This window comes from Vicia villosa, linkage group LG1, assembly GCF_029867415.1.
Source record: "Vicia villosa cultivar HV-30 ecotype Madison, WI linkage group LG1, Vvil1.0, whole genome shotgun sequence".
Classification (NCBI taxonomy): domain Eukaryota; kingdom Viridiplantae; phylum Streptophyta; class Magnoliopsida; order Fabales; family Fabaceae; genus Vicia; species Vicia villosa.
Window position 1 is genome coordinate 225,251,834 of NC_081180.1, and position 20,958 is coordinate 225,272,791.

At 33.7% G+C, this 20,958-nt stretch overlaps 1 protein-coding gene across 1 annotated transcript; it reads left to right on the plus strand.

Annotated features, from left to right (window-relative positions):
• The first annotated feature begins 12,278 nt into the window (after positions 1-12,278).
• Positions 12,279-13,334, plus strand: LOC131595868 (uncharacterized). The gene has a single exon (XM_058868376.1). The coding sequence runs from the start codon at positions 12,279-12,281 to the stop codon at positions 13,332-13,334; it is 1,056 nt and encodes a 351-aa protein (XP_058724359.1).
• The last annotated feature ends 7,624 nt before the right edge of the window (positions 13,335-20,958 follow it).

The window sequence follows — 20,958 nt, forward strand, 5'->3', positions numbered from 1 at the left end:
CCCCCCGAACTCCAGAATTTCTAGTCTAGGTGAAATCCCCACACTTAGCAAACTCCTAGGGTTTAGTTGAGACCTTTTTTCCCCTTTCCTACTCGTAGGACAATAAGAAAGTTCGTGTGATATCGTAGGAAGAACTGAAACAAAATTCATCCCGCCTCGGGCGCATTCTCCTTCCAAATTTCGCGTGAAGGGTCTAGCGTGCCGTCCTCCCAAGTGAAACGGGGAGGTAAAAAAAACGACACCACAGGTTTGTGTGTGTGCTGGTATGATGTGGTAGTTGTAGTTGTAGTTGTATTAGCTATTCCTGCAGGTGTGGTTGACTGGTTGTGTGCTCTGGTTGTATGCTGTGTGTTTTTTTTCTACTGCAAAGATTCTCTGATAATGTGGTGACAGGTTGTTTTAGCGAAAAGTTTGCCAAAGGGGGAGTTTGTAGATGCTTTTAAATTGGCTGCATTTTGTGGTAAAACATTTATGTGTGTGTGATTTCTTGACTAATGTCATGACACTCTATGTGTGGAATTGTGCAGGATTGTATGGTTGAGCTAATACAGGTTTCTGTTGGATGTCATGCTCGATGTCATGACATCAGTATCTGACAGCAGTAGCTGTTATATTTTAGTTGTTATGTTTCCTTATTTATCTAAGGCTACAATTTAGGAAACTATATATTTTGTGTTGTATGATTTACGCTAAAATATCTCGTACTACAGCATATATGAACACCCTGATGATGTGGAAATTAGGTTAACTTGGTTAACCCTAATTTATGTTTGGAAGGCCCAAGGCCCAAGTACTGTCTATAAGAAGATTGCTAATCCTACTTTCAGAGGCAGGTTTTGTGAGCTTGAAGATTATTGTGTGTTCTGTGTATTCACGTGTGTCTTAGTGTTTTTATTGTACTCCAAGCAATTGTCACCTTGATGATTGTATTGGAATAGGGTGTTTGTGAGTTGTAATTGTATTTGTCACTCTAAGCTTTTAAGCACGAGTGTGTGTCTCTTGATTGAAGCTTTGAAGCAAAATCAAGGTTTGTTTGAAGTGTGTCTTCATCCTATTTTATTTGTCGTTGTTGTTATCACTGTTGTGATTGGGGGGAGTGAATGGGAACTAAGGTCTAGCACTAGATTGAAATTGCATTGGGTAGGTCTTAAGTGAAGAGTTGTAAACGGGGGAGTTTAGCTCTGAATTAATACTGCTTATAGTGGATTTCCTCCCTGGCTTGGTATCCCCCAGAGTAGGTGTTGTTGTATACCGAACTGGGTAAACAATCATATGTGTTCTTTACTGTTTTTGTTTACTTTCTGCATAAATTTTATAATCAGTTCTGAAGTGGATGTCATAACATCCGACAAAACATTGATCATGTGGTGCTAGAATTTTCAGAAACTCTCTGCGGAACATAGTCCAAGTGATCTCTTCACCTACCACCTCCAATCTCTGACGAGTCTCTAGCCACCAGTCATCAGCTTCGACTGCCAGCATATGAGTTCCATACCGAACCTTCTGCGCCTGAGTGCAGTCCATCACACGGAAGATTCTCTCAATCTCCTTCAACCATTCCAACGCTCCCTCAGGGTCATACTTACCCTTGAAGACAGGCGGATTCTCCCTCTGAAAAGTAGACAAACTGCAAGATCCAGTATTCGGCTGATTTTCCAAAGCCTGAGCCATAGCCTCCAATGCAGCATCAATCGCAACATTGTTTCACCCATCCATCTTAACTTAGCACTACAACAGAAATAACAGTCAGATAAAATTAATTAACAATACTCGATTGTTAACTAACTACGACTCGACAACTGGCCGGATGGACTGACCTACTCTAAAACCACTAATGTGTGCCAAAATTTCAACTTAACTTGAGGTATTACATTTCAACTTGAAAACCAACGGAAAAATAACTTAATTATAATGGATACATAGAACATAATAATTATAAGAACTTTAAACAATTATTTAGTCTTCAATAATTCAACTTTATAAAAATAACTGCAGTAGATTCACAATGTTAATACTTCAAAAGAAACATAGCATCTTTTAAACAACTTAATCAATACAACAACTTTTTAAAATAACAACTTTAGTTCAACCAGAAACAACATAAAATCAAATAAGCGTTCAATCCCCCCTAGTGCTACGTATCAAAGCGATGACACCAATAAGCTACTAAGTCCTTAGTCATCGTTACATGCATGTTACCAATATAAAGGCAACGGCGAACAAAATAAAAGGTGACATATTGAATCATATAAACCAATGCATGATAAGAAATATATTAGATCAAAGGATTATACACTTACTACTTCAGAGCAACACAATACACAACTTCAATTCACAACATAACGACTTATAAAAATGCGATTCAAATGCAACTCGCATGATGCGTATGCATGTGGCACCATTTGAAGTAGAACTCCCAACTTAAACAGATGCCAGGTTATCGAGGCATTTCAACAACTTGAACAGGGTGCCTTCAAGGCCAACTTAAACAATGCCATCAAGGCCAACTTAATCAATGTAATTTTATGCGACGTTATGGACGACATCAATTCAACAATATCACAACACAATCAGAATAACAACAACTTAAATAACAACTTAAACCGCAACTTAAACAACTTTCAACTTTGGCTATTTAAGCCTACAACCAAACTTGTCCAAAATTCAGGACGAAATCACTTAATTCAATAGTACCTGAAATTCAAACATTCGACATAATATTCAACAAAATAACCCACCATGATTATCTACTCGCATACACGAACTACCCCGTCAATTTTCATTCAATTCCGAGCAACTAAAAATACAGCTTAATTTGGCTAAGTTAACTAAATCGGTATTGGTTTTTGTGTCCTGTTATCACTACTAATATTTGTTTCTATTTTGAAAAGAATTCATTTTATTGATATGGCATATGTTCATACAAGTCCAACTTATACTGTCCTCACTAAATCTCAGTCTTGAGATATATATATATATATATATATATATATATATATATATATATATATATATATATATATATATATATATATATATATATATATATATATATATATATATATATATATAACACCAAATGCTGTTAAAACCTACTACTATTTTCCTGCTCCAGATTTGCTATAGTGTTGAATCACATATCATTATTAGTATATGCTAATATAATTATCCATTTATTAAGTCCTAGACTACATATTAATATATTAGTATATGTGCATAATACTGTACGCTACTAAGTTATAAAAAAAATGCCAGAACATGAATTGCTGCTACACGTGATACAATCATAACCTAACACATATAACACCTAAGAAAATCACCAGGTGGACCCCAGGAAAGGAAGGTGCCCGCCCCCACCTCCTAAGCCTTGGAGGGGCCTGCCCCCGTCTCTAACTTGCCTCATCCGTTCTCCTGCAACTTATTCATTACTTTTCCAATTTCGATTATACCAGGCAACTTAATAATTTAATTTATAGCCACACAACATAAGCAACAAATCCAAACAATGCTCACGTCGCCAATTCATCAACACAAACCAATTAATCAACAGAACCAATCACAATTTTTAACGCGCAAAAGCAGAATTATAAACCCCAAAATCCTACATACTACCCATCATGTATTTGAGTATAGACTTCGAACCCCTCCCCTTACCTTAATTGGTTCTCCGGTCGGTCGAATTCTGGAACTGTTTTGACATCAACTTCTCCCAATTGATCTCTCCTCGTCTTATAATATCCCTAATAAATCCAACTTCGATCGAATTTCCATATTAAATTCTTGAATAATTTATTTAAATGATTAAATAGATTTTTGGGTGTTACACTACCTATCAAGGGGATTCCTACCAACCCTATCACTTCAATAAAAACATTAAACTCAAGGGCTTCCAGCGAGGCTGGCCCTTAAACCCCCACCCTCACACCCTTTTTCTAACCCGAACTAAGAACTGCATTGAAATCACCCATAAGAGACCAAACCTCACACAAAAACCTAAAACGTGCCTGAAGGATAGAAAAACACTTAGAAAGGGGGGGTTTGAATAAGTGTAGTCTAAAAACTTGAACGATAAAAACAATTTGCACAGTTATTTTTATCCTGGTTCGTTGTTAACTAAACTACTCCAGTCCACCCCCACGGAGTGATTTACCTCACCTGAGGATTTAATCCACTAATCGCAACAGATTACAATGGTTTTCCACTTAGCCCACGACTAAGTCTTCTAGAGTATCCTGATCACAACCTGATCACTCTAGGAACAAATGCTTAGACACAAGCTAAGACTTTCTTAGAGTATCCTGACCACCACGTGATCACTCTAATTACAACTGCTTAGACACAAGCTAAGACTTCCTAGAGTATCCTGATCAACACTTGATCACTCTAGTTACTTACAAATTAATGTAATCAAATAAGAGTTTTACAATGCTTCTGAAAAGCTATAATCACAATAGTGATATTTCTCTTAACGTTTAAGCTTAATCTCACTAATAGATTACAACAGCAATGTAGTGAGCTTTGATGAAGATGAAGTTTCTGAGCTTTGATTTTAGCAGCGTTTTAGCAATTTAATATTCACAGAAATCGTCAAGAATTGGTAACCTTGCTTCTCATCAGAACTTCATATTTATAGGCACTTAAGAAGATGACCGTTGGGAGCATTTAATGCTTTGCGTATTCCGTACAGCATTGCATTTAATGTTTCACGCTTTTGTCAACTACCTCGAGCCTTGTTCACGCTGTGTCTACTGACGTTGCCTTTAATATCTTCCAACGTTCCTTTTGTCAGTCAGCGTAGCCTGCCACCTGTACTTTCTTCTGATCTGATGTTTCTGTATACAGCGTTTGAATATCATCAGAGTCAAACAGCTTGGTGCATAGCATCTTCTTGTCTTCTGACCTTGAAGTGCTTCTGAGCGTGATACCATGAGAACTTCAGTGCTTCTGCTTCTGATCTCAAGTTCTTCTGATGCTTCCATAGACCCATGTTCTGATTCTGCCTTGACCATCTTCTGATGTCTTGCCAGACCATGTTCTGATGTTGCATGCTGAACCTTCTGAGACAAAGCTTCTGAGCGCTGATTTGTGCATACTCTTTATATATTTCCTGAAAGGGAAATTGCAATGTATTAGAGTACCACATTATCTCACACAAAATTCATATCCTTGTTATCATCAAAACTAAGAATATTGATCAGAACAAATCTTGTTCTAACAGTGCCCATACTAAATAATCCCACATCACCCTTTTATCTGCCAAAGAATACTTAACATAAACATTCACCACAAAGCACAACCTAGCATTAGTGAAAACAATCGTATTAAAGACCTTAGTTGTCAAATCTTTGATTAGTAAATCAGCTAGCATAAAGTTTCTATTTATATGTTATATCCTTCAACAACAACAATAGCTTATAAGTCAATAATCGTTATAAAATAGTTGCTGAAATATTATTTAACTGACTTATGTCACAATATAGCTCGAGTTGTCTTTTGTAACACCCCATATTTTCTCTATATTAATTTAATTAAGATTTAAATTAATTAATTAGAACTTTTTAGTATTTTAATCGAATTATTGGGAGAATTGAGAAAATAATATAATTGGGCCAGAGTTGTGGTTAGTAAAAAGGGGGTGTGATTGTTAGGCCTTTTACTAAAGTGGCCTATTTTTCATAAAAGAAGGAAATAAAGAAAATTGGAAAATAGAAGAGCAAGGAGTCTGAAGAAGAGAAAGAGATGAACGTGAAAGAGAGCCTTGAAGGAAGAAGAGGAAGAACCAAGATCAAACTCTAAGGTAAGGGTGGACTCTTCCGATTAATATCTCTTATGTATTCATGGGTAATAGAATTGATTAGGGTGTTATTTGATTCAATTGAGAGATGTTAGGTTTTGGGGATTTTCATAGTTTAGGGTGAATTGATGAATTTGAATGATGATTATTGCATATGATGTAAATTGACTTCTAAAACATGTTTGAGTTGTGTTATAATAAGTGAATTGGTGATGTTTCTATGTGATAATCGTTTTGGTATGAATTGGGGTGAGTTAGTAATGGATAGATGTTGTCAAAAATGCAGTTGCTGTTGCAAGAGGAACCGTAATCGATTACGTAACCGATTACGCTGAGTGTTACGTTCCAAAAATTGAAATTTTCGAGTTCGTAACCGGTTACGCTGTTATTGTAACCGGTTACAGCCTGTTCAGAATAATAATGAATAGCGTTACATCAAGCGTAACCGGTTACGCTAATTCTCGTAACCAGTTACACTGAAGGTTTTCTGAAAAATTTTAGTAATTTCGTTGACGTAACCGGTTACGCTATTCCTGTAACCGATTACGCTGTAGCTTTTGAAAAATAAATTATTTTCTAAATTTCATATCTTTTGATCCGTGTATCCGTTTTGAGTGTTGTTTTAGAGGTTGCAAAGCTAATTAAATATTCTATAAGATGAAACGGTGAGCTGGTCAGTGGCCCGATTTAATTTTAAAATCTCGATTTAATTAGTTTAGCGAAATTAAACATTGTGTGCATATGATGTTAGGTGTGACAATGTATTTGATGTGGAGATGGATTGATTGTGATTATTATTATGATTATTGTAATGAATGTGTGAATGGTTTGAATGATGCTGAAACATGTACATACTTTATTCAGTGATGTAGTGTTGAGATGAATTATTCATCGTGATTGGTGATGGTAGGTATGTTATATGTTGCATGCATTCATAAACATTGGTGACTGAATCCCGGTGACGTTTGGATCAGTGGAGGGTATAATTCCCATTGTGTGGAATTTGTGTCGGTAGGGCCGTATCTCGGTGATGTTTAGATCGGTCAGATGGGTTAATCCTATGTTTGGTACCACATGCATAGAGTTAGTACATTCACATGCATTATTGTTATAACATGATTGGATGGCTTTCAGTGTTATATTTTGGTGATGTTCCGTTGTTGTTGTGGTTGAATGCATGTCTTAAAGCCTGAATATATTGTGATTGAATGAATGATATACTTATGACGTTTTATTATTCATGATGCATAATATTTGTTAATTGCGAGTGAGACTCACCCTTACTGTTGACATTTTCAGATTGAGGAGTAGCGGCTTTTGGCTTGATGAGGATAGCTTAGGCTAGTCCGTTTAGTGTATCGTTGGTGTCATGCTTTGATTTGTAACACTGGGGAACGCTAGTTTTGAGCCGTTGATGATACTGTTATTTCTGTTGATTTCGGATTATGTTTCCTTTTGGTTTTTGTTTTGGTGAAGATTAAACTATTCTGTGTTGAACTTATTCCGCTGTGATGAACACGATTTTATAATATATGGTGAATTGTTTCTCGTGAAGCATGACATCTAAATGCAATGTTTATTTTATCTGAATTGTGATACCCTTGTTTCGTGTTTACTCTGAATATTTTATTAATTGCCATGGGGGTTTAGAAGGGTGTTACATCTTTCAAAACTATTTTTTATATGCAACCAAAAGGATCAGAGTCGAACATCCTAATGATCTCTAAATCATTCGATCTCTAATATGTGAGCACAAGTTCTTTTGTTTTCTATAACAATCCTTATGATTTCCTCATTTCAACAATTCAAATTTTGAATTGTCATATCAGCCACATGATCTCATTATATATATATATATATATATATATATATATATATATATATATATATATATATATATATATATATATATGCCTTTTTCGGATGCATATACATAAGATAATACATATGATTTCCAAAACCAAAAAGTATAAAAATTTAATTTTCTAAATTTTAAGATTCTTTTATTTTAGACAATGATTGAGACTTAATGGACTCCCTTGATAATTGAGACACACCCTAGTTTATTTTCTTTCATGTCAGTTTTATTTTCAACTTTATATCTATATATATATATATATATATATATATATATATATATATATATATATATATATATATATGGCATATCTAGTGAGAATGGATAAGTTATATGAGAATGTAAGAATGAATAAGAACCATTAGATCTAAAAAGGAATGGTTGAGATTAAATTGTGATCTTCACTAAATCATGTGACATTGAGAGGAAAGAGAAATTATTAATCAAATTTTAAAAATATATTTTAATCTCAACCATTAAATATAAATCCAATGGTTGTTATTACATTCTCATATAACTTACTCATTCTCATATGATATGTTATATATATATATATATATATATATATATATATATAAATCTTTTGTGATAACCAAATGATACTACCTTGAAAATAATCTCTAAGTATCTAAATACCTAATACAAAAGAGATCTGCCCAAGATCTTTTTTTCCTAATTAAACTTTTGTTAGAAATTTATTGGTTTCACACAACAATCATATATCATTGTTGACTAAATAAATTAAAATTGACACATTAAACTAGGAACATAAACTTACTCCCACTGATGAACTTGTAAAACCAAATAATTTTTCATAATAGACATCTCAAACCCAAACGAGACAATTAACATTATAGTATCGCTAATGAGACAATTTCATTAACTCATAAATGTATTTTATCTGTTCGCAAATCATAAATATTGTATCTATTGACACAAAATTTTCTCACATTGTACCATATTGTATTTCTTAATGTCGCCATTAAGAAACACTAACTTGATATCCATCTTATGAAGCTCCAATATTATAACAAGTAGCAAGTGTCATAAATATCATAATAGAGTCTTTCAATCACACCGAATAGAATTTCTCTTTTCAATCAATTTTTTATGACACTTGGTGCTCTGGTTCTAGAGGATGTTGAGTTTGATCTTCAAGAATTAATTTCTTAATTTAATTGAGAGAAAGAACAATAATATCCGTATGAGGGTTCAAATTTGCTATATAAACAGCAACTATATGAATTGAGTTAGAACCAATTCGTCCTCACTCAATTTTGTTCTTTGACCATATATTTCCCCTAAACACAATATTCTCAAGACACATTACAATATTTGTTTCAAATTATTCTTTGAAGGATAGAAAAACACTTAGAAAGGGGGGGTTTGAATAAGTGTAGTCTTAAAAACTTGAACGATAAAAATAAATTGCACAGTTATTTTTATCCTGGTTCGTTGTTAACTAAACTACTCCAGTCCACCCCCACAGAGTGATTTACCTCACCTGAGGATTTAATCCACTAATCGCAACAGATTACAATGGTTTTCCACTTAGTCCGTGACTAAGTCTTCTAGAGTATCCTGATCACAACCTGATCACTCCAGGAACAAATGCTTAGACACAAGCTAAGACTTTCTTAGAGTATCCTGACCACCACGTGATCACTCTAATTACAACTGCTTAGACACAAGCTAAGACTTCCTTAGAGTATCCTGACCACCACGTGATCACTCTAATTACAACTGCTTAGACACAAGCTAAGACTTCCTAGAGTATCCTGATCAACACTTGATCACTCTAGTTACTTACAAACTAATGTAATCAAATAAGAGTTTTACAATGCTTCTTAAAAGCTATAATCACAACAGTGATATTTCTCTTAACGTTTAAGCTTAATCTCACTAATATATTACAACACCAATGTAGTGAGCTTTGATGAAGATGAAGTTTCTGAGCTTTGAATTTGAACAGCGTTTCAGCAAGTTAATATTCACAGAATTTGGTTCAGAGTTGTTTCAGAGTTATTAACCTTGCTTCTCATCAAAACTTCATATTTATAGGAGCTTGAGAAGATGACCGTTGGGTGCATTTAATGCTTTGCGTGTTCCGTACAGCATTGCATTTAATGTTTCACGCTTTTGTCAACTACCACGAGCCTTGTTCACGCTGTGTCTACTGACGTTGCCTTTAATAGCTTCCAACGTTCCTTTTGTCAGTCAGCGTAGCCTGCCACTTGTACTTTCTTCTGATCTGATGTTTGTGAATAAAATATTTGAATATCATCAGAGTCAAACAGCTTGGTGCATAGCATCTTCTTGTCTTCTGACCTTGAAGTGCTTCTGAGCGTGATACCATGAGAACTTCAGTGCTTCTGCTTCTGATCTCAAGTTCTTCTGATGCTTCCATAGACCCATGTTCTGATTCTGCCTTGACCATCTTCTGATGTCTTGCCAGACCATGTTCTGATGTTGCATGCTGAACCTTCTGAGACAAAGCTTCTGAGCGCTGATTTGTGCATACTCTTTATATATTTCCTGAAATGGAAATTGCAATGTATTAGAGTACCACATTATCTCACACAAAATTCATATCCTTGTTATCATCAAAACTAAGAATATTGATCAGAACAAATCTTGTTCTAACATTCTTTAACCAATAAATCTCAAGACACATTACAATATTTCTTTGACCATACCAGTTCATTTATTTAATCAGCAATGATATATGATTGTTGTGTGAAACCAATAAATCTCTAACAAAAGTTTAGGAAAAAAAGATCTTGGGCACATCTCTTTTGTATTAGGTATTTAAATACTTAGAGATTATTTTCAAGGTAGTATCATTTGGATATCACAAAAGATTTATATATATATATATATATATATATATATATATATATATATATATATATATATATATATATATATATATATATATATATATATATATATATATATATATATATATATGTCAATCAAATTCACATATACACCAAATAATTATTTAAATAAATAATTTTAAAATCAACAAAATCAATTCTAAAATTCAAAGTATTCAGAATTTAAAGAATCAAATCTTTAGATTTAGCTTGTAATTTTGAGAGACATTCAAAATTTTCATAAAATTGCCATAAATAATATACAATAACTAAATATATATTAAACAAATTAGTATTTTTCTTATTTCTCAAAATATAACTTTATGTGAAGATTTTATGTGAATCAAATTAAAAATAAAACAATAGTTAAAAAATCATATAAAAAGTTCTGATAGTAAAACTTTTTTTTTTAAATTCAAAACCAAGAATCAAATCACTGAAAGATTAAAATTCAATATTTATATTTTCCAAATAATTGACATGAATATATATTTTTAAATATATTATCTATAGCGATAAATAAAGCCTTGAGACTAAAAAATCTTTAAAAGAAAACCAAAATTTTTCATAAATATTTTTCTTCCAAAAAATATTCAAATTTTAATTTTCAAACAAATCTTTATCATACAGTTTCTATGTCAAATTCAAAAGTACTTTCCATGATCACAAATGTAATTCTAGGAATTATAACTTAAAATAAATCCTTACTGTTATAAACATTTATACTAGTGGATGTCCACCCCTCTTCTTATTCTTCATCTTCCTATTCCACTTTAATGTACATAATTTTCTATCTCCCTTGGGTCCTATAAATAAGACCCATATTACAATGTAAAGTTCACCCCTTGAGAAAAATATAATACTATGTTGCTTGTTCTCTTCTCTTCCTATCCTTTGATCTCTATATAGTTTCATTTAGTTTATAATACGTTATCAGCACGACGCTCTCATGTATGATTTGGAGGAGATCATTGTTTTTATTTATTTATGATATTCAGTAAATATAATCATATTAGGACATTTAAAATGTTGTAATTTTATTGTTCAATGATTTTATTGTAATTTTATGGTTAAGATTATGTAATTTTATTGTAATTTTATTTGTTATAGAATTGATGTATGTTTAAGAATATTATACAAAAAAATCTCAGGTAGAAACTCAACTTTAAGTAAGATGGGTTGATGTTGTTGAGGTTGTGGATAACACATGTGGCTTTACAATGATTCCAATTTTGATGGATAGTGCACAAATAAATTTAATTGCGTCAAAGGATTAAAAGGTGGATTTGGCTTAAAGCATGAAAGAATTATTTTTGTTTATTCGGTGGAATTGAATTAGAGAAAGAAGAAATAACTTTTTGCATCCCAGAAGGATGGTTTTATTTTTAACGCATCCCAGAAGGATGGTTATAATTTTTAGATCATTGCTTGTAACAAAAGCAAAGCATCCCTGAAGGATAGCGAAATAACATTGTATAGTTCATGAAGAACTCATAATGCTTTATTTATTTATTTTATTTTATTGTATATGTAAGATGTATTTTGTCACTAAATTGATTTTATTTATATATAAAAAAAACAGATAATTTTAAGACTAATGTGACAATCTAGTTTACTATTGTGTTATTTCTAAATATTAGAATTTACAAAAGTATTATTTTAAATATTAATATTTAATATTTCCTTTATGATAATTATCTCATTATAATATTTTTATTTCTTTTATTTTTATGAAGAACTACAAAGTATGTCAAATCTTACAAAATTGGATTTTGGGGCTCTTGATATTTCGGGAAAGAACTATTTGACATGGGCCCTAGACGCCCAAATTCTTTTAAGTGCAGAAGGTCACGGTGACACTATTAAAGAAGGAAATAAATCATCTGATCAACAAAAGGAAAAATCCATGATATTCCTTCGTCGTCACCTTCACGAGGATCTTAAAAATGAGTATCTTACCGTAACTGACCCACATGTCTTGTGGAAAAATTTGAAAGATAGATATGATCATCAAAAAACGGTTATCCTACCAAAAGCTCGATATGAATGGATGCATTTACGTTTACAGGATTTTAAAAGTGTAAGTGATTATAATTCTGCAATGTTTAGAATAACTTCTAAGTTATTATTATGTGGAGAAAAAGTAACTGATGAAGATATGCTAGAAAAAACATTTTCCACTTTTCATGCATCCAATGTGCTCCTGCAGCAGCAGTATCGAGAAAAGGGGTTTATTAAGTATTCTGACCTAATATCTTGTCTTCTTGTGGCTGAGCAAAATAATGAACTATTGATGAAAAATCACGAGGCCCGTCCCACTGGCACAACTCCATTCCCAGAAGTGAATGTGGCAAGGCACGACCACTATAGGAAAAATCGTGGTCGCGGTCGTGCTTACGCACGTGGCCGTGGTCGTGGTCGTGGTCGTAATTATGCTCATGGTCTTGGTTTTGATCGTGGTCGCAATGGGAATCATAAAAACACATATTTCCACCCGAAGTGGAAAAATGTTGAAAAGAATGAAAAAGAGGGTCAGAGTTTCAAAACAAATGAAAATATTTGCTATCGTTGTGGAGGAAAAGGTCATTGGAGTCGCACTTGTCGTACTCCAAAACACCTTGTTGATCTTTATCAAAAATCACTGAAAAATAAAAAGGAAAGGATCGAGACTCACTTTGCTAATGAAGATGATGATCCAGATTACGGTAATATGGATGTTACCCATTTAGATATTGGTGACTTCTTTGCTGATCCAGATGGAAAAATTGATCACCTTATTGGAGATGGAAGCGTCAAGAAATAAAATTTGTGGAAATTTTCTTTTTATGTTTTATGGATGTTTTGAATTTTATTTTCTAATAATAATAAAGTGTGTTTTCTACTTGTTTGTTTACATGATTTACTATTTAAATAATTTGTGTTTTTAATGTGCGCTTATAACTTATTGTTAAAAAAAATTATTATTGCTTTTAGAATGAATATGGACACTAGCTCCAGTAATGAAGATATGTGCCTTGCTGACAGTGCAACAACCCACACAATTCTCAAGCATAAAAGATATTTCTCTAATTTAGTTAATCGAAAAACTGATGTCAATACTATTTCTGGCACATCAAAAATAATTGAAGGCTCCGGAAGAGCCCATATGTTGTTACGTGGTGGAACAATATTTCACATTGATAATGCATTATATTCCCCCAAGTTGTAACACCCCATATTTTCTAATTTTAATTTAATTGGAAATTTAATTAATAATTAGAATTATTGGTGGTTTGTGGAAAATAAATTGGAAAAGAATGGTTTATGGTACTGGGCCATGTGTGATGTTAGTAAGAAGGAGGTGTTAAGTTAGTAAAGCCCATTACTAATTTAATGTTATTTTTATAAAATAATAAGGAATTGGAAGAAAGGAAAAAGGAACGTGAAAAGCAGAACAGAAGAGACGGGAGATTGGGAAGCTGATACGTGAAGAGGAACAAAGAGGAAGAAGACCAATCAAGAATCTTTGGCTAAGGTAAGGGGTGATTACTCTAATTATATGGTATTATGATTTTGATGATGTTAGGATTGAATTAAGGGATTAGAATCTCTATTTGGGATGTTAGGTTTTGTGAAATACCAACACTGACATGCATGATTTGATGAATTGACTGCAATTGATGATGTAGTATTGTTACATGGTGTTATGGTATGTTGGTTGTGCATTAGAATCATGTATTTGGAGTATTTTGATGTTATTGGTGATTAATTTCGTAATGGTATGAGTTGGTATGTGTTTGGGATGCATAAAAGCCTTAAAAATCATGTTTTTCAACTACTGGGTTCGTGGGAACCGGTTCCCATGTGGGAGGAACCGGGTTCCACTGTGTTAGAACGTTAAAAACAGCATTTTTGGGTCCAGGAACCGGTTCCCATGTGGGAGGAACCGGGTTCCAGTACAAATTCCAGCAGCACGTTTTGAAAACTGTTCTAACTTTAAAAGCTTCTAATTTTCAAACCGTAAGTCCGTTTTATACGCCGTTTTGGACGTTATTCCTTAAATTGAATGCTCTACCATATGAAATAAAGAAAACAACAATAACTTGATTTGTAATTTTGACAAATATCGTTTTCTTCAAATGTGGTTTATTCTTGTTTTGCATAGTTGATGAGGTGCAATGAATTGTTGTTTGCATAATTGAATATGTGCAATGATGTGTGTTGTTATAATGTGATTGCTTCTGCTTGTTATGCAAATGGATGTTGTTCGTGGTAAATATGGTTATCATGTGTTTTGATGAATGATGATGCAGATGGATGTTATTCATAGTAAATGTTGTTATCATGTGTTTTGATGAATGATGATGATTGATTTGTTTTGAATGATGTATGATACATGTACATACTTGTTGTGACGTTATTGGTAAGATGTGATAAAGCGATGTTAAGCATCGGATTGATGATGATATAAGTATGTGACATGTGTGCATTTATTCATAAATCATTTGCATTGGACTCGTTGATGAACGGATCCTTGACGGCTAATTCCCATTGTGCGGAGATTAGCAGGCAGTCATCGTGTGCCCATGTGGGGTTTGAGAGATGAGGTTAGTCGTGTGCCCATGTGGGGTGTGAGCGACTAAAGGGCAGTATCGAAGAGAGAAGTCCTGTGAATGTGATTCACGAACTAAAGGGGCAGTATCGAAGAGAGAAGTCCTGTGAATGTGATTCACGAATTTTGGTACCACATGCATAAGAGTCTGCATGGTCTTTGTATAAATTGTGACATGTCAGGATGAAATCCGGTGTTATGATTGTGTGGTGTTATTGGTGCATATTTTTGACTTATGCTTGCAATTGGTATGAATTGATAAATCTGAATATGCTAAGTAGGGTGGATAATTGCTTATGAAATTCTATATCTGATGATTTATAATGCTATTTAATTATGATGTAATCTCACCCTTACTTTGATGATTTCAGATTGAAGTAGCGGCCTAAGCGATCGATGAGGATGACTCGTAGAGTTTATCCGGTTATGTTGGGTCGTGTCGGTCATGCTCTGATCTTGTAACACTGGGGGACGATAGTCTTAGAGTTGCTTGTGATACACTGTTTTTCCATTATTGGTTTATGTACCTTTGATTTTATTAGAGATGTTTTATAACATTGTTGAATGAGTTTCCACTGTGCTGAACATATGTTTTGATATTTTTGGATCATTCCTAATAAAGCATGACACCCGACTTGGAGTTTTATTTATTTTATTAATTGTAACATCCTTGTTGTATAATTACTCTGATCTTTATTATATTTTCCGCGTGGGTTTAGAAGGGTGTTACACAAGTCCCATAGAAATTTATTAAGTTTCAAAGATATCCGCCTAAATGGATACCATATTGAAACAGGAGATGATGGAGGGATTGAACATCTGTGTATTACAAAACACACAATTCAGACACAAAATGTGTAATGGAAAAGCTATCGGCTTTATCCTCTGGCCTGTACTACACTTATATTAGTACAACTGAAGCACATGCAACTGTAAACCAGAAGTTTACAAATAAAAATAAATTTCTAATTTGGCATGACCGGTTGGGCCATCCTGGTTATATAATGATGCGGAAAATAATTGAAAATTCATGCGGTCATCAATTAATGAGTAGGGAAATTATTCAATCGAATAAGTTCTCGTGCAGCTCTTGCTCACAGGGGAAGTTGATAATTTGGCCATCACCAACAAAAATTGGAAATGAATCTATCAGTTTTTAGAGCGTATACATGGTGATATTTGTGGGCCAATACACCCATCATGTGTACCATTTAGATATTTTATGGTTTTAATTGATGCATCAACTAGATGGTCACATGTTTGTTTGTTGTCAACTCGTAACCAGGCGTTTGCGAGATTGCTAGCTCAACTGATTCGAATAAGAGCTCATTTCCCCGATTATCCTATCAAGAAAATTCGTCTTGATAATGCTGCAGAATTTTCATCTCAAGCATTTAATGAGTATTGTATGTCTATTGGGATTGACATTGAACACCCAGTAGCACATGTTCATACACAAATTGGACTTGCAGAATCATTTTTAAACGAATAAAATTAATTGTAAGACCACTGATTATGAGATGCAAGCTCCCAGTTTCTACTTGGGGACATGCAATTTTGCATGTTGCAACATTAATTCGCATCAGGCCAACGAGTTACCACACCTCTTCCCCTTTACAATTAGTTTTTGGTAAAGAACCTAATATTTCCCATCTATGAATTTTTGGATGTGCGGTGTATGTTCCAATTTCTCTACCACATCGCAATAAGGTGGGTCCTCAAAGGAGGATGGGAATATATGTTGGATAAGAATCTCCGTCTATTATAAAATACCTTGAACCAACAACAGGAGATTTATTCACTGCTCGTTTTGCTGATTGTCATTTTGATGAATCAAATTTTCCAGCATTAGGGGGAGAGAATAAGAAGCTGAAAAAAGATATCAGTTGGAATGAATTATCATTATCTCATCTTGATCCTCGAACAAAACAATGTGAATTAGAAATTCAAAAGATAATTCACCTGCAAAACTTAGCAAATCAATTGCCAAATGCATTCACTGATCCAAAAGGTGTGACTAAATCATATATACCAGCTGCAAATGCTCCAATAAAAATTGATATCCCTGTTGGACAATCTAATGAGTCTCAGCCACGCCTGAAGCGTGGTAGACCAATTGGTTCCAAAGATAAAAATCCTCGAACAAGAAAGGGAGCTAAGAATAAAGATGGCCCAAGTGAGGATATAGAAAATCTAAAAAAATTGTCAGACATAATAGACATTTCATCTCTAGAAGATATTGACCAGGTACCTGAAACTCATGAAAATAAAGAGATCTCGATAAATTATGTCCAAAATGGAATACAATGGAACTGAAACGAAATCGACATTGACGATGTTTTTGCATACAATATAGCGCTAAATGAGATAAATGGCAAAGAGGATGAGGAACCAACGTCTATCAAAATTTGTAGACAAAGTGAGGACTGGCCAAAATGGAAGGATGCAATTGAAGCAGAATTAAACTCACTCTACAAAAGACAAGTTTTTGGACCTGTAGTCCTAACACCTGAAGGTGTGAAGCCAGTTGGATACAGATGGGTTTTCGTACGAAAACAAAATGAAAAAGGTGAAATTGTGAGATACAAAGCTCGACTTGTCGCTCAAGGATTTTCCCAAAGACCTGGAATTGATTTTGATGAGACATATTCACCTGTAATGGATGCAAGCACTTTTCGGTATCTAATAAGCCTAGTAGCACATGAAGGGCTTAATTTGCACATGATGGATGTTGTAACAGCTTATCTGTATGGTTCACTTGATAGTGAAATTTACATAAAACTCCCTGAAGGGTTTAATGTACCAGATGCACACAACTCCGAATCTCGAGAACGCTACTCCATAAGATTGAACAAGTCTCTATGGGCTGAAATAGTCTGGACGAATGTGGTATAATCGCCTCAGTGAATATTTTCTTAGAGAAGGATATACAAATAACTCCATTTGTCCTTGTATTTTTATAAAAAGATCAGGAAAGGAATTCGCAATAATAGCTGTCTATGTGGATGACATAAATATTATTGGAACTCCTAAAGAGCTCCCAAAAGCTATGAGTTGTTTAAAGAAAGATTTTGAGATGAAGGACCTAGGAAAGACAAAACTATGTCTAGGTTTGCAAATTGAACATTTGGACAAAGGAATATTTGTACATCAAGAAGGCTATATAGAAAAAGTTTTAAAACGCTTATACATGGACAAAAGTCATCCGTTGTCTACTCCAATGGTTGTTAGATCATTAGATGTGGAGAAAGATCCTTTGAGACCTCGAGAAAAGGATGAAGAATTGCTTGGTCCTGAAGTACCATATCTCGGTGCAATTGGAGCACTAATGTACCTTGCTAATTATACACGTCCTGATATATCATTTGCTGTAAATCTATTAGCAAGATACAGTTCTTCACCTACACGAAGACATTGGAACAGAGTCAAACATATACTTCGTTACCTTAGAGGTACAATAGACATGGGTTTGTTTTATACAAAAGTATCCCAATTCGAATTAACAGGTTATGCAGATGCAGGTTACTTGTCAGATCCTCATAATGGTAGATCACAAACTGGTTATTTGTTTACATGTGGAGGTACAGCTATTTCATGGAGATCGGTGAAACAAACCATAGCAGCAACATCATCTAATCATGCCGAACTTTTAGCATTACATGAGGCAAGTCGAGAATGCGTTTGGTTGAGATCCTTAATTCAGCACATCCAAAATACTTGTGGTTTATCTTTTGAAAAATTAAATACAACGATCATATATGAAGATAATACTGCATGCATCGCTCAATTGAAAGATGGTTATATTAAAGGAGACCGGACAAAACACATTTCCCCAAAGTTTTTCTTTACTCATGATCTCCAAAAGAATGGTGATATAAGCATCCAACAAATTTGTTCATGTGATAACCTTGCAGACCTTTTCACAAAGTCACTCCCAAGCAGAATTTTTAATCAACTAGTACACAAGATTGGTCTTCATCGAAGAAATGATTGTTCAACTGAGGGGGAGAAATGAAAGGATATTGTACTCTTTTTCCTTCACTAGATTTTTTCCCACTGGGCTTTTTCTAGTAAGGTTTTAACGAGGCATATCCTCAATGGACATCCAAGGAGGAGTGTTATAAACATTTATACTAGTGGATGTCCACCCCTCTTCTTATTCTTCATCTTCCTATTCCACTTTAATGTACATAATTTTCTACCTCCCTTGGGTCCTATAAATAAGACCCATATTACAATGTAAAGTTCACCCCTTGAGAATAATATAATACTATGTTGCTTGTTCTCTTCTCTTCCTATCCTTTGATCTCTATATAATTTCATTTATTTTATAATACTTACCATGATATCATAGTTTTTCAACTTACAATTATAATTTCAAATGTGATCACCGAAACATATATCATTTAAATTTATACTACTAACTAAATTAATTTTTGAAAATAAATATATCACACAAACCATAAACTTTATAGTAAGTGTAACAAAAAAATACTAAAAAATTGTCATTAAAACTTCATGCCTCATAAAACATATATATGTTAATATTGAAAAAAATCATGAATTTCAAATATATGTATCATGATAAAAAAAAACAATGATTTTTAGAGGAAAAATCTCAATAAACTAAACATGAAGATATACTATGATACAACTTATTGGAAATTAAATCAAGATAATTAATCATTGGAAATTAAATCAAGATAATTAATCACATATACATGTTCTAGATATTATGTCATACTATAGTGCGGAATAGAATAGATAAAACGGACATGTATATAATTATTGGATCTACCACAAGTTAGTATATGAGAGATGAGATTTCAAGAATACCTAGATCCATAAGATAAAAGTCTTTTGACAATCTTAACTATAATCTTGAAACGCAAAAGTGTAGAGACAAGTGACCGACACTTGTTAGCTTATGGATTTTCCTCAACTGATACTCCTTATGCCTTGAACACTTTTTGGATGGGGAGAAGAGGTAAACTGCTTGTGTACATTATACTAGGGACCATAGCCTATATATAGGGTGATGGTCAATTAGGATTTCTATTATTTCGAAATGGGTCATCCTGACATCCACTCAAATGTGAGTCCATATCCAATTAATTAACTAATTAAATATTAAATGGAAATCTATATAGATTTTTAAACTTTATTTGACCACTTAATAAATTATTGTGAGGACATATATTATGAGGATTTATTTGACCACTCAAAGGATTAATTATGAGGAGATATATGCTCCTGTAGCTCGTCTCGAAGCGATTAAGCTCCTTTACACATTCACACACTACTTGGATTTTAAATTGTATCAGATGAACGTTAAGCCCGCCTTACTGTTAGCTGGAGATTTCGATTGAAGAAAATGTTCTTCGAAGAAATTAGAGTTCAAAGGAGAATGGCTTCTGATGGCCATTCGCGAGAATAAAAATGGCTCCTGATGGCCAGGTTCGAGGATGTCAGTTAAGTCGAGATGAAGATGACTGAAATCGAAGCTGAATCAAGATAGGTTGTCTTTGGGACTTAAGCATTTTCTCGAAATACAAAGAGTACTGAAACTTGGCGGATTTTGCAGCATTCTCGTTAAAGATCACGTTGCCACGTATCGAAATAGAATTCAGGCGGGAGGATTTGAAATTCGAAACACTCTGTATAACCGAACAAGGACAGATGGCGCCCAAGGATTCGAAGCGTATGCATGTGAAGCAACGTGGCATTTCATTAGCGTAGGACCGTTAGGGTCGAATTAGTATAAATAAGGGTCTTAGTATCAGGATCCAGTGTGTTCATTTTGTATAAATCACTCACAAAATTACTCACGTATCAA

Coding starts and splice junctions, on each gene's coding strand:
- LOC131595868 (XM_058868376.1), top strand. CDS start 12,279: ATGTCAAATCTTACAAAATTGGATTTTGGGGCTCTTGATATTTCGGGA.